General features: G+C 37.3%; 1 protein-coding gene across 20 annotated transcripts in view; it reads left to right on the top strand.

Annotated features, from left to right (window-relative positions):
* LOC103555466 (E3 ubiquitin-protein ligase ARIH1) overlaps positions 1–16022 on the top strand; it is a 188513-nt gene that overhangs the window by 140033 nt on the left and 32458 nt on the right. For 3 of the 20 annotated variants that reach the window (XM_070575639.1, XM_070575673.1, XM_008527023.2), the window contains exon 3: positions 9531–9576. The exons of 16 other annotated variants lie outside the window; for them this stretch is intronic. Coding sequence is in view for 1 of the 4 variants with exons in the window: in XM_070575567.1 (XP_070431668.1) it covers positions 13244–13355 (112 nt within the window). In the remaining 3 variants the exon portion in view is untranslated. Of the gene's footprint in view, positions 1–9530; positions 9577–13027; positions 13356–16022 lie in introns of those variants that run through there. One more of the 20 variants, XM_070575567.1, reaches the window with a different exon arrangement.

Raw genomic sequence — 16022 nt, 5'->3', positions numbered from 1 at the left:
CGAGCTTTGGGAGTTTATATCTTTCAAGGAAGTTTTAAAGCCCAAGTTTTCAAATTTATTGGCATAAATTTCACAATTTTTACCAAACCCTAGATTGGAATTGGAGGTATTAGTATTGAACGCATGGTTTTTACTATAGATACGTAGGTGTAGAATATATTTTTCTATAATTCTGTCCACTGAGAAGGGTTAGCAGCAGTGACATCCTAGTAACAGTGAGCATAGTTAGTTCCCAGGTCTTAATTTCTAGATATTATTCTCCAGAGAAATGCCTAATTCCATGGCTAAGGCTAGGAAAGTACAAGATGAACCTGGGACATCGTGTGCCAGAAAGTAAGGAATGGCCTACAGAGCGATGGGAATTTGTCAAAAAGATGTAGGAGTGGGTTTGAAGGTCTTTCACTGGCCACTGGCCAATTCTGGAATGATTTAAGCCTCAGGTAATCATTGTAATGAATTATAACACGTTGAATAAAATAAGAATATAGCAGTTCATACTGATAAAAATATACTAATAAATAATACATGAAGGAAAAGGAAAAGCTCTTTTTTAATAAAATAGAATGATAACTAATAAGTGTAGAAGGAATGATAGAATTAGAAAATCACCATTTGGCAGCCATCATAGCAATAACTGACTCATGCAAGAGTCCTTAATGGGGTGAAAGTTTGATGAGAAAGAGGATGTTTATCTAAGTCTCTAAGCGTCTCTCTATAATAATACTTAATTATAAAGTAGTAACTTTATAGTGGGAAAACCTACTAAAAACCACCTTAACCAAGTAATAAACATCACAATAATAGGACAAATCAATATCCTGTGCCTCCTAAATCACTTCTGTGATATTCCTGCCAAAAATAATACCTTCAGTCTAATCATGAGGAAGTATTAGACAAACCCAAATTGAGGGACAGTCTACAAAATAACCAGCCTGCATTTTCAAAAAAAAAAAAAAAAATCAAGATCCTGAAAGAGAAGGATTAAAGAAGACCAAAGAGACATGACACCTGAAAGCAACACCTGGTCCTAGATTTGATTCTAGAGCAAAAAACCATAATTTAAAATGTTTTAACATTAAAGACTCTTCTTTTGCTTCCAAGGAAATTATTAGGACATTTGTTAAAATTTGAATAAGGATGGTAGAGTAGATAATAGATAATAATAGTATTGTATCAATGTTAATTTTGATAATTTTATTGAGATTATGTAAGAATGTTCTTTTTTTTCTGGAAATTATAAAGTTTTTTTGCACTAAAGGGAAATCATCAGCAGCTTACTTTCTGACAAATCTTCCAGAAAAAATTTATGTATAGAGAGAATGATAAAAAATGGGGCAAAATCTTCACATTTGGGGATTGCAGGTGAACGTTTTTCAGGGATTCTTTGCACTATTTTTTCAGCTCTTCCCTAAACCTGAAATTATTTAAAATTAAAAAATTTTAAAGGAGGGGCTGGCCCCGTGGCCGAGTGGTTGAGTTCTCGCGCTCCGCTGCAGGCGGCCCAGTGTTTCATTGGTTTGAATCCTGGGCGCGGACATGGCACTGCTCATCAAACCACACTGAGGCAGCGTCCCACATGCCACAACTAGAAGAACCCACAACGAAGAATATACAACTATGTACTGGGGGGCTTTGGGGAGAAAAAGGAAAAAAATAAAATCTTTAAAAAAAAAAAATTTTAAAGGAGTTCCTATGAGAGAGAGCCTTTCTAATAAAATCTGCATGCATATAACAAATTCTTTATTTTCATTCACATATAGAGAGGCTTCTTTTCTTTTTAACCCTACAATTCACCCATTTAAAATGTACAATTCAATGGCTTTGATATATTGCATTATCATTTTTTTGAATTGCTATTGTAACCATTTTTAGATGTACTATCCAATGGCATTAATTATATTCACAACTGTAGATGAAAATAATCCATAACCAATCTATAAATGAAAATTTGGGTGAGTTTATTCTGAGCTAAAATGTGAGGACCATGGCCCGGGGCCTTTCTTCTTGAAGGAAGTAAGGGCACCCAAAAAGTGGGGTGTACAGAGCGATTATATACCCCCAAAGAGGATGTTTCACATAGGATTGAAATGTCCTTTTACAATAGTCGCGAGACTGCTCTGTTGGCACAGTGATTGATGGACACAGCAAGGTGGCAGGTCTATTGTCTTGAGCTGAGTGGTCACAGGTGAGCCCAGCAATCACTTCCTAGCCTAAGGAAAGATGCTTATCCTTAAGGAAATGCTAATGTGGGGGAAAGTTGCACTTTTATCTTAAGGGCATTTGTTCTTGCCATAGTAAATGTTTAAAGCAGATATACAATGCATACTCAACGGCCATGTCAGGCTCTTTTGGAAGAAACAAAGTCAGGCCAAATTAGGTTTACAGCAAATGGCTTCCTCATATACTCCAGTATATTGTATTGCTTGCCATTTCTATTTGTCACAATGTTGCGCAACTATCAGCACTCTTTCTAAAACTCTTTCATCACCCCAAACAGAAACTCTGTACCCTTTTTTTTTTTTTCGTTTTTTTTAGAAAGAGTAGCCCTGAGCTAACATCTGCTGGCAATCCTCTTCTTTTTTTGGTGAGGTAGACTGGCCCTGAACTAACATCCTTGTCCATCTTCCTCTACTTTATCCGTGGGACACCTACCACAGCATGGCTTAACAAGCGGTGCGTAGGTCCGCACCTGGGTTCTGAACTAGCGAACTCTGGGCCCCCGAAGCAGAACGTGTGAACTTAACTGCTGCAACACCTGGTGGGCCCCATCTGTACCCACTAAGCAGTAACTCCATTTCCACTTTCCCCCTAGTCCTTGGTAACTTCTCTTCTACTTTCTGTCTCTATGAATTTGCCTATTCTAGATATTTCATATGTGAAAATTAATAAACAGAAACTTTATATAAAATGTAGTTGGGAAGCCAGAAGGGGAAACTTTCCTGCCCTACATAGATAGCATAGCTGAACAGGAAGAAGAAAGACTCTCTTCTTGACCAGCAGAAAAGTCAGCCAATGAGAGACAGTCACAACTCAGCCAATGAAAATCCACTACATTTCAACTCCCAGTCTCCTCCCATGGGGTCTTTGTTTACAATAGCCTCCCAATCCCCTTTCTTTCCCCCTCTGTGAAGAGTTTTTCCTCCCTTTGTTGCTCAGGACTTGTACAGTGGCTCACTTTGGCTGCAGACACTGAATTGCAATTCTTTGTTGATCCTGAAGAAACTTAGTTTTGCTGGAGGAATAACTGGATTTTTTTTTATTGAGTTCATAATAGTTTACATGAATGTGAGATTTCAGTTGTACATTGTTTCTTGTCTGTCACCACATCAGTGCTCCCCTTCACCCCCTGTGCCCATCTCCCAACCTCCTTCCCCTGGTAACCACTGAACTGTTTTCTGTGTCCGTGGGTTTCATATTCCACATATGAGTGAAATTATCTGGTGTTTGTCTTTCTCAGTCTGGCTTATTTCACTTAGCATAATTCCCTCTAGGTCCTTCCATGTTGTTGCAAATGGGATGAATTTGTCTTTTTTTCTGGCTGAGTAGTATTCCACTGTGTATATATACCACATCTTCTTTATCCAATCTTTGGTCGATGGACACTTGGATTGCTTCCATGTCTTGGCTATTGTGAATAGTGCTGCAATGAACATAGGGGTACATATGTTATTTTTGATTGTTGACTTTAAATTGTTTGGGTAGGTACCCAATAGTGGGATAGCTGGGTCGTATGGTAGTTCTAGTTTTAGTTTTTTGAGGAATCTCCATACTGTTTTCCATAGTGGCTGCACCAGTTTGCATTCCCAACCAGCAGTGTAGGCGGGTTCCCTTTTCTCCACACCCTCTCCAACATTTCTTATTTTTAGTGTTAGTGATTATAGCCATTTTACCAGGCGAAAGGTGGTATCTTAGTGTAGTTTTGATTTACATTTCCCTGATGATTAGTGATGTTGAACATCTTTTCATGTGTTTACTGGCCATCTGTATATCTTCTTTGGAAAAATGTCTGTTCATATCCTCTGCCCAGTTTTTGATCGGGTTGTTTCTTTTTTTATTAAGTTGTGTGAGTTCCTTATATATTATGGAGATTAACCCCTTGTCACATATATGATTTGCACATATTTTCTCCCAATTGGTGAGTTGTCTCTTTGTTTTGATTCTAGTTTCTTTTGAGTAACTGGCCGTTTTTTAAGGTCAGCACATATAAGCAGAATCATAAAATATTTGTCCTTTTGTGTCTGGCATAATATACTTAACATAATGTTTTAAAGGTTTAATTTAAATTCATATTGTAGCATGTGTCAGAACTTCATTCCTTTTTAAGGCAGAATAATAGTATTTCATTGTATGTATGTAATAATTTGTTTATCCATTCATCTGTTAATGGACATTTGGATTGTTTTCAACTTTTGGCTATTATGAATAATGCGGTGAACATTAGTGTACAAGTTTCTGTTTGAGTTCCTGCTTTTATTTCTTTTGGGTATATACCTAGGAATGGAATTGCTGGATCATAAACATACCTATGTTTAGCTTTTTGAGGAAATGCCAAACTGTTTTCTAGCCGCTGCACCATTTTACATTCCCACTAGCAATGTACAAGAGCTCCAGTTTCTCCACATCCTTGCCAGTAGTTATTTTCTGCTGCTGCTGCTTTTATTTAAAATGGCTATCTTAGGGGGGCTGGCCCCGTGGCTGAGTGGTTAAGTTCACGTGCTCCGCTGCAGGCGGCCCAGTGTTTCGTTGGTTCGAATCCTAGGCGTGGACGTGGCACTGCTCATCAAACCACGCTGAGGCAGCGTCCCACATACCACAACTAGAAGGACCTACAACAAAGAATATACAACTATGTACCGGGGGGCTTTGGGGAGAAAAAGGAAAAAAAATAAAATCTTAAAAAAAAAAAAAAAAAAAGGCTATCTTAGGGGCTGGCCCCGTGGCCGAGTGGTTAACTTCACGTGCTCCGCTGTGGGCGGCCCAGTGTTTCATTGGTTCGAATCCTGGGCGCGGACATGGCACTGCTCATTGAACTACGCTGAGGCGTGTCCCACATGCCACAACTGGAAGGACCCACAACAAAGAATATACAACTATGTACCGGGGGGCTTTGGGGAGAAAAAGGAAAAAATAAAATCTTAAAAAAAAAAAAAAAAAGCAAGTATACTTTAAAAAACATACGTAAAAAAAAATGAAATGGCTATCCTAGTATGTGTGAAAAGGTGTCTCATTGTGATTGTGATTTACATTTCCATAATGACTAAGGATGTTGTGCATATCTTTTCATGTGCTTATTGGCCATTTGTATATCTTCTTTGGAGAAATGTCTGTTCATAGCCTTTACCTGTTTTTAAATTGGGTAGTCTGTCTTTTTGTTGTTGAGGTTAGGCTTATTTGAGCAGTGATTAATTCATGTCTTTTTTTTTTTTTCTTTAAGAGATGTATGCTTCAATTATTTCACCATTTTCTTGAAAAATTTGACTCAGAACCTTATTCAGTACCATTCAGTTAAAAAAAAAAGTCTTTTTCAACATTCTTTTCTCTCTCCTTAGTCTGAAAGGAAGGTAGATTTAAAGGAATTGAGAGTCTAGTCTTGATTTAATTTTGGAATTAAAGTTTTAGCTAAGCGTCATCCTTTTTTCCCCTCATTGTCTTAAGTAGCATGTGGAACTAGAGTGATGAGTAAGTTATTTATTATTTAAAAATTATCATGTTAAGCACCCTTCGGTGCATAGAAATATGCAGGTATGGATTGACACAATACTTCTGAATAAGTTTGTCAGTAAGTATCATGAACTTTAAATGTTCATGTTGATTAACCTAGTTCTCCTGTTCTAAGATTTGTTCTAATAAAGTATCCTCAACGTGTGCAAGATATTTTTTAAAAGCAAAGATGTTCATTAGCAGATTATTTATGGTAGTGATTTACTGGAAACAACTGACACATTCAGGAATAACACAAGCCTAAGTGATTTTTCTTTCATGCAAATAAATACTATGCAACTATTTAAAATAGTGCGTCTTTTTAAAAAGCGGGATTTAAAATTGTACATAAATATCTCACTTAACATGCACATATAAGAAGATTGGGAAGAAATATGGTAAAATGATAACCATGATTATCTGTAAGTAGTATGAACATGGGAGGGTTTAAATTTGTTTTTGTTCCTGTCTGTATTTTAAAAACTTCTATAGTGAGTGTGTATATTTTTTATAAGTTTAGATATTTAGATTTTATTTTATTTTTAAACTGCTTAAATATTTTAAATACACCAGGCATATATGAATCTATTCTTGTTATAAAAAGTTCGAACAACCTCAAGAAAACTAAAATACTCCTTAAATCACCATCCAGTCCAGAGGTAATCGCTGTTGACCAGTTAGTGTGCTTCATTCAGACTTTTTATTGTGTATGTATGTGTATATATACATAGCAATAGGAATATATAATTTACTGTTATGTGGGTGTTTTATGTAAATGGTAAATACCATATTTTGCTACGTCAGTATATCTTGGAGGGCTTTCCATGTCAATAGGTAAAGAGCTCCTCTTTATTTTTAAATATAATATTCTGTAGCATGGATATATTACAGTTTCTTCTCCTTTTGATAGCATTTATATTGTTTCTAATTTTTCATTACTATGTGCTGTAATAGACGTTCTTGAACAGGAGTCATTGTGAATTGCTGGGAACAAAATATGTGCATTTTAAATTTTAATAATTTTGCTAAGTTACTTTCCAGAATGGCTATTTATATTCTTTTTTTTTTTTTTTTTAAAGATTGGCACCTGAGCTAACAACAACTGTTGCCATCTTTTCTTTTTTTCCTTCTTATCCCCAGAGCCCCCCAGTACATAGTTATATGTTCTAGTTGTGAGTGCCTGTGGTTGTGCTATGTGGGCTGCCGGCTCAGCATGGCCTGATGAGCGGTGCCATGTCCGCGCCCAGGATCCGAACCAGCAAAACCCTGGGCCACCCAAGCAGACCGCGCAAATGTAACCACTCGACTGGCCCCTGTATTCTTACCATTAATATTGTTACCATGTGAAGGGGCATGATCTGCTTGCCACAAGACAAAAGCCGATTGTTGAGGCAATATTGTGATAGAGAAAGGGCATTTTATTAAGGAGTAAGCTAGCAAATCAGAAGATGGTGGACTAGCATCCTAAGGAACCATCTTAAGGGGGGCACAGAATCTTGAAGCAGTTAGGGTAGGCCAGTGGGTTATAGGGGAAAGAGTTAGGAATGATGACCCTCTGGTGTTACAGACTGAGACTCATCACACCAGATAGACTCTGTCTGAGAGTCATCACATTCCTAAGGAACTTAAAAGAACAAAGTTATCATCTTATCGAAGCTGGGAGGTACATACACAAGCGGGTGTCATAAAATCTACAGAGCCAGTGGATCTCCTGGAGGGTCCATATCCAGCTGAGTTAGTTAGTCAGAGGTCATTCAAAGTTACAATGTGGTTTCTTTTCTATGATATGGCTTCCCGTATGTCAACCTGTGTTGAGCTGCTATCAATATGGAGTACCTACAGCATTTCTCTATTATTTTTTATGATGTGCACAATATAACAAAAGTAAGAAATGTGAAACACAGGATTGTATGAAGGATATGTACATCTTTTTCAGAACTTGTTTTAGCTGAGTTGCTTTCATCAGCAAACCACAGAAGATCCAACTAAAAGAGGCTTAAACAATAAGGAAATATATTGTTTTATGTAAGAGGAAGCCCTAAATTAAGAGTGGGCTCTGGGGTTGGTGATATATGAAAGCTTAGTTCTTTCTGCCTTTCTACTCCTCTGCCCACTACCTGCCTTTTCCTGAATTATAGCTACCAGTGGCATTCAGGTTCCATTTTTCTACTGCCAGAGATAAGATCTGGCTTCCCATGGTTCTTTTTTAAAAACAAGAAAGCTTTTTTTCCCAGAACCTCCTAGTAATACTCTTTTCATTGGACCAAATTGATAGGCTTGTTAATCATGGACAAAGGAGATAGGATTACCATTGAGTAGTTTAATCAACTAATATGGAGTAAATTTTGAGGAGTCAAGGATAATCATTACTGGTTGCAGAGCACAGACAAACATTAAGATAAGCAAATGGTATAAGTATTGTAAGGATACAGGAGCAAATGAGGATGCACAGGGACTGTCAGACAGTCCTGCCTTGCCCACAGTGTTGTTTTAGGAATCAACTCACTTCTGTTTCCATCGTCATATGCTCCATCTCTGCTTTTTTTCCTTGTGTTTATTCTTACTCTTTGCTTGTAGTACTGTTACTGATTTCTTCTCTTTCACTTCCCTCTACCTTTTATGATAAAAACATTTTTGTTATTTAGATAGTGTGAATATCTGAATCACACATTTTATGTTGTACAGGTATGTAAATTGGTTGACCTGAAGAATGGGATATCAGAAAATAGTTTGCTTTGTATAAAACTTTGTTTAATAGTACTCAGTAATTTCTCTTGCATTCTGGTGTCATACTGGGTTTTCAGTTAAGATGGTGCAGCAGACTCAAGTTTTGATCACTCCTGCTCCAGATACAGAACAATAATGGATAAAATGTTAGTAGAAAACATAAAGACACAGCCAGCCTGAAGGAAAATAGTTTTTAGGCAAATAGACTATTACAGAAAAAGGGAGGGTAATGGTCTTTATTTTAAAATATGTTTATGATTTTCTGAAGACAAGATCAATATAAGATCCTTATAGAAATTTGGAAAATATAGGGAAGTATGAAGAAAACAGGAAAAATATCAGCCTTAAGGATTAATGAACTTTAATTTACAAATTAAAAATCAAAGTGGTATTTTGAACAGAAAGCTTTCACATTTCTCTGTGAAATCCTTAGATGTCTTTTTAACCTCTGGTTCAGATTCTCTCAACCTTGGCGCTGTTGACATTTTGGGGAAGATAATTCTTTGTTGTGGGAGCTGTCCTATATATTGTAGGATGTTAACAGCATCTCTGGCCTCTACCCAGTAGATGTTAGTAGCACCCAGTTGTGACAACCAAAAACATCTGTAGATATTGCCAGATGTCCCCTGGTATGCAAAATTGTTCCTGGTTGAGAACCACTGGTCTCATTTAATAGTAGGATACTTGAAAGTAGAAAGCAGGAAGTTGGCAACTGAACATGAGGAATTCACACAGAAGTTGGATTAGCAAGGAGAGAGACTCGATTTGAACAAGCAGCAGTAGAAGGCATTTTGACTGAGAAATTCTGAGTTTGGATTTAGATGTTGTCTCCCAACCACCCCACCCCCCACTCCCCTTCGTTCCTCAACTTGAGAGGCCCATATCCTAGCTTGACTCTAGTCTTAAGGGTAGTGAATGCCAACTGTGGAAAGGATAAACAACTTTCTATTTGGGATTTTTGTCCAAATATATCAGGACTTTTTCAAGAACAAGCAACTTCTTATTTGGAATTGTTTATCAGAACTACTTGATGTTTCTGAGAAAATATATCCTTCATGGGGCTACTGAAGTCCTCTTCATTTCTCCCCATGATATGACCTCAGGTGACTTTCTTCTCGCCTTCAGTTGAGGACCTTATCCATCATTGAGGTGAGTGAAATTGATTTACTTCCTGGGTATATTTCCTTCCTTAAAAGAGTCTCCATTGAAGACCTTTCCTAATTTGAGGTGGCTATAGCCCAGGATGAGTTTTTTCTACAACCTGAGACCCTGTGCTTACCATGTGAAAAACTTGATCTCAGCTTGAAGTTTGCTTTTTGACCATTTTTTAATAGAAGAGGTTTTTTTTCATTGTGGCAAAATATACATAACATAAAATTTACCTCTTTAACCATTTTTAAGTGTATAGTTCAGTGGCATTAATTACATTCACAATATTGTACAACCATCACTACTATCTATTTCTAAAACTTTCATCACCCTAAACAGAAGTTGTCTACCCATTAAATAATAACTCCCCATTTCCCCCTCCCCTCTAGCCCCTGGTAACCTCTATTCTACTTTCTGTCTCCATGAATTTGTCTCTTTTAGATATTTCATCTAAGTAGAATATTTGTCCTTTTGTGTCTGGCTTATTTCACTTAGCATAATGCTTTCAAGGTTCATCCATATTGTAACATGTCGTACAGAGTTCATGCCTTTTTAAGGCTGAATAACATTCCATTGTTATTATATGCCACATTTTGTTTATCAATTTATCTCTTGATGGACTTTTGGGTTGTTTCTATAGTGTATTTTTTATGTCAGTAATTCTTTTTTGTTTGTTTATACTTTTTTAAATTTTGGTTTTATTTATTTATATTTTTTTTTTGGTGAGAAAGATTGTTGGTGAGCTAACATCTGTGCCAGTCTTCCTCTATTTTGTATGTGGGACACTGCCACAGCATGACTTGACAAGCAGTATGTAGATCCACACCCAGGATCCAAACCCATGAACCCTGAGCCACTGAAGCAGAGCATGTGAACTTAACTACTATGCCTCTAGGCTGGCCCCTATGTCAGTAATTCTCTCTTTTTTTTTTTTTTTAGAAAGATTAGCCCTGAGCTAATATCTGCCACCAATCCCCCTCTTTTTGCTGAGGAAGATTGGCCATGAGCTAACGTCTATGCCCATCTCCCCCTATTTTAAATATGGGGTGCCCGCCACAGCACAGCAGTGGGTTGGTCCACACCTGGCATCCAAACCGATGACCCCTGGGCTGCCAAAGTGGAGTGTGCGACCTTAACCACTATGCTCAGGGCAGGCCCCCTATGTCAGTAATTCTTAAAGAATTTAAAGGTTGTGGAGATTGGGAATGTTACAGATACTCTAGAAATATGTCATTTCTTATATTATATATAGCGGTTTGTTCTACAGACTAATTACCATCTATATATTTGGTTCCCAGTAATGATCTTATAGATACACGCTTTTGACTTCATTAATATGTTTTCCTTTCCCTATGTTTTAGTTCTTGTGTGTACAGAATTGTAGAGTTGGAAGGTAATTTAGATGTTATCTAGTTCAACTTAACAATTCACATGAAATTGCTCCCACAGCATCTTTGATAAAGTTATCTCAGTTCCCTGTTTCTACTGTGGTAGTGAATGACTTTCATTGATTTGCTTTTTTTTTTTTTTAAAAGATTTTTAGTTTTTCCTTTCTCTCCCCAAAGCCTCCTGGTACATAGTTGTATATTCTTCGTTGTGGGTCCTTCTAGTTGTGGCATGTGGGACGCTGCCTCAGCGTGGTTTGATGAGCAGTGCCATGTCCACGCCCAGGATTCGAACCAACGAAACACTGGGCCGCCTGCAGCAGAGCGCGTGAACTTAACCACTCGGCCATGGGGCCAGCCCCTCATTGATTTGCTTTCTGAAAGGATAGTTTATCTTAGTTGTTTCCATGTTTTCAACTCTGTTTTCTTAGTCTATTGGTCTATTGTAGTCTGACTTTTGGCCCTCCCACTCCACTGATTAAATTAGTGAGTTTAGCATTGGTGGTATTTTATTGTGGCAAAATATGCATAACATAATTTATCATTTTGACCATTTTTAAGTGTATAATTCTGTGGCATTAAGTACCTTCACATTGTTCTGCAACGATCACCACTGTCCATCTCCAGACTTTTTCATCTTCCCAAACTGAAACTTTGTACCCATTAAACAATAACTCCCCGTTCCTCCCTACCCCAGCCGCCACCATTCTACTTTCTTTTCCCTTTTTATTTTTCTCCAGTTTTATTGAGATATAATTAACTTATAACATTGTATTGTTTTAGGTGTACAACGTGATGATTTGATAGATGTATATATTGTGAAATAACTACCACAATAAGTTTAGTTAACATCTGTCACCTCACATAGTTAAAAAAATTTTCTTTTGTAATGAGAACTTTTAAGATCTACTCTCTCAGCAACTTTCAAATATATAATAGTATTGTTTACTTTAGTCACCATGTTGTACATTACATCCCCAGAACTTATTTATCTTACAACTGGAAGTTTATACCTTTTGACCCTACTCACCCATTTTGCCTACCCCCAACCCCATCTCTGGCAGCCATCAATCTGTTCTTTGTATCTATGCGTTGTTTTTTTAGATTCAACCTATAAATGGAATCATACAATATTTATATTTCTCTAACTTTATTTTACTCAGCATAATGCCCTCAAGGTCCATCCATGGCACAAATGGCAGCATTTCTTTCTTTTTTTGGCGGAATAATATTCCATTGTATGTATATATTGATATATACCACATTTTCTTTATCCAACACTGTTCTACTTTCTGTATCTATGAATTTGACTAGTCTAGGTACCTCATATAGTAGGTAGAATCATCCAATGTTTGTCCTTTTGTGTCTGGCTTATTATACTTAGCAAAAATGTCTTAAGAGTTCATCCATATTGTAGCATGTGTCAGAATTTAATTCCTTTTTGAGGCTGAGTAATATTCCATTGTATGTATATAGTACATTTTGTTTACCCATTCATCCATTGATGGACATTTGGATTGTTTCTGTCTATTGGCTATTGTTGGCAACACTGCTATGAACATTGGCGTACAAGTATTTATTTCAGTCCTGCTTTCTTTTTCTTTTTTTTAAGAATTCAGCTTTTTATTGAACATGTTACAAAAGAGGTTTAGTCAAAAAGACCATAGCCCGTGTTGTCATTGGATTCCTCAGGTTCTTTTTTCCATTTTCTTTTTCGTTTTTCTAAGATTGGCACCTGAGCTAACATCTGTTGCCAATCTTTTTTTTTCTTCTCCCCGAAACCCCCCAGTACATAGTTGTATATGCTAGCTGTAGGTCCTTCTAGTTGTGTTATATGGGATGCTGCTTCAGCGTGGCTTGATGAATGGTGCTGGGTCCATGCCTAGGGTCTGAACTAGCAAAACCCTTGGCCGCAGAAGCTGGAGTGTGAGAACTTAACCTCTTGGCCACGGGCCGGCCCCAGGTTCTTTTTTCATTGCTTCCACTTTCTTCTCCTCAGCTGGGGCAGCAGTGGTGGAGGGGGCAGGACTTCCTGCTGGGCAGGTCCAACAGCCCCTACATTGCAGGTGAGGCTTCCCCATGTTGATGATGGCCAGAGCCTTTGCAGACAAGCCTGGACAGAAAGGTTCAACATATACATTGGCTGCTTTACGAAGAGCATTGATCTTATCTTCCATGACCATCACATCATCTTCATGCCGGATGATGCAGGTGAAAGTGCCAGGCTGGTGGCTGCCAGGCTCAGCACTATCCGCAGGATGAAGTGAGAGCCTTACCCCAGCATGGCCCCAGCTTCCTTGGAAGGATCAGCACCTTGTGGCAACTACAGAAAGGGGCTCCTTGCTTTCAGTCCTTTGGTGAATATACTCAGAAGTGGAATTGCTGGATCATATGGTAATTGTTTGATTTATTTGAGGAACAATGTTAACTTTTAATTTAACGTTATTATACTTTCATTATACTACTATGGAAGGTAGTATACGTCCTATTTTTCCCTAGTGCTAGTAAAATCTACAAATCATAAGTTCCCAACTCTTGAATTTTGATAAATATATATGCTCGTAATGATCATTCAGATCAAGTTAAACATTTTCATCACCCAGAAAGTTTCCTTATGCCACTTTCCAATCAGTCCTCCCTTGAGTTCCCTAGGGGGACCATCATTCTGATTTCTGTCCCTATAGTTAATCTTGTCTGTGCTTGAAGTTCATACAACGGGAGTCATACAGTATGTACTATTTAGCTTTTGGCATTTTTTACTCAACATAATGTTTTTGAGATTCTTTCATGTTGCTGTATGTATCAGTTTAGTTTTAAAAGTGCTGTCTAATATTCCATTGTATCTATATACCACAGTGTGTTTATGCATTCTCCTGCAGATGAACATTTGTGTTGTTTCCAGTTTTTGACTACTATGTAAAAGCTTCTGTGAACATTCATTTAGACATCTTTGTGTGTGTATATGTGTTTTCGTTTCTCTTTGGCGAGTACTTAGGTAGTGAAGTTGCTGAGTCATATGTAAAGTGTATGTGTTAATTTTATAAGAGACTGCCCAACTGTTTTTCGGAGTGGTTGTATAATTTTACTGTCCCGCCAGCAAGTATGAGAGTTCTGGTTCCTGTAAATTCTTACCAACATTTGCTGCTATCAGACATTTTCGCATTGGACATGCTGGTGGGTATGTTGTAGTGTCTTATTGTGACTTTAATTTGCTTTATCCTGATGACTAGTGATGTTGAACACCTTTTTGTATACTTATTGGTCATCCCTTTTGTGAAAGAAATGTTCAAATTTTTTGCCTATTTTTAGATTGGATTATTTGTTTTCTTATTATTGATTTGTAAGAATTCTTCACTTATCGGGATACAAGTCCTTTGTTTATTATATACACTGTAAACTTTTTTCCCCAGCATGTGTCTTACTTCTTCACTTTCTTAATGCATCTTTTGATTGTCTGAAGTTTTAATTTTTATGAAGACTGATTTATTAATTTTTTTCTTTTATGATTAATGTCTTTTGTGTCTTGTCTAGGAAATCTTGACCTTTACCCTCACACTTAGTTGTGTGCCCCCTTCTCTTCTGCATTGATATTGCAAAAATTAATTTTTTTCGTTGAGGTGTTTAATTTGGTTCTTAACACTTTATTGACCTACAGCATACATACAGAAAAGTGCATAAGTTGTAGTTTTACAGCTCAATAAATTTTTATACAGTGAACATATCTATGTAATCACCATCTTGATTAAGATAAAGAGCATTATCAGCATCCCAGAAGCCTCCCTCATGCCCCCTACCACTCCTCCCAAAGGTGGTTACTCGAATCTAACTTCTATTATATAGATCAAATTTGCCTGCTTTTGGACTTAATATAAAGGGAACCATTCAGTATGTACTTTTTTATATCTGACTTCTTTGCTCTAAATTATGTTTGTTTTATTCATCTATGTTATTGCGTGTAGTAGTGGTTGTTTTGTTCGTTGTTGTATAACATTCCATTGTGGGGCTATACCCCAATTTTTTTATTTTACTCTTGATGAGCATTTGGGATACTTTCATTTTAAGATGTTATGCATAATGCCACCATGAAGTCTTGTACATGTGTTTTGGGTAGACATATGTACCTAGGAGCAGGATTGCTGGGTCAGCGGGAAAGATATATTTAGGTTCAGTAGATATGAAAACAGTTTCCAAATATGTTTAATATAATCCCGTTTGTGTACATGTACACGTGTACATTTGCCCATATGCTTATATGTGCATAGAAATTCCTTAGAAAAGACTCCAGAAACTGTTCACCTCTAGTGAAGAGGAGGACTGGAGAGGGTCTTTTGCTTAAAACTCTCTGTGCCGTTTCAATTTTGATTTACTGTAAGAGTGTACTTAAAAAAAAACCCAACAGGGGCTGGCCCCGTGGCCGAGTGGTTAAGTTCGCGCGCTCCGCTGCAGGCAGCCCAGTGTTTCGTTGGTTCGAATCCTGGGCGCGGACATGGCACTGCTCATCAGACCACGCTGAGGCAGCGTCCCACATGCCACAACTAGAAGAACCCACAACGAAGAATACACAACTATGTACCGGGGGGCTTTGGGGAGAAAAAGGAAAAAATAAAATCTTTAAAAAAAAAAAAAAACAAACCCCAACAACAGTTGTCCCTCAGTATCCATTGGGGGATTGGTTCCAGGACCCCCCTCAGATATCAAAATCCACAGATGCTCAAGTCCCTTATATAAAATTGCGTAGTATTTGTATATAACCTACACATATCTGCCTACATACTTTAAATCATCTTTAGATTACTTATAGCACCTAATACAATGTAAACACTATGTAAATAGTTGCTATAATGTGTTTAGGGAATAAGAACAAGGAAAAAGGTCTGTACATGTTCAGTAGAGATGCAACCATCTTAGTCCTTTCGATCCTAGATTGGTTGAGTCCATGGATGTGGAGGGCCAACTGTAGTTATTTTTTTTTAAATTTGAAAATCTTACTACTTTAATATATTGAAAGTCCTGTTCTGCATTTTTTTTTAATAATAGAAAAAGTTTAAAATCATTATTTGT

Source organism: Equus przewalskii, chromosome 1 (assembly GCF_037783145.1).
Source record: "Equus przewalskii isolate Varuska chromosome 1, EquPr2, whole genome shotgun sequence".
Taxonomy (NCBI): Eukaryota; Metazoa; Chordata; class Mammalia; order Perissodactyla; family Equidae; genus Equus; species Equus przewalskii.
Note: the sequence above shows the minus strand (reverse complement) of the source record. Positions and strands in the feature narration are given on the sequence as shown.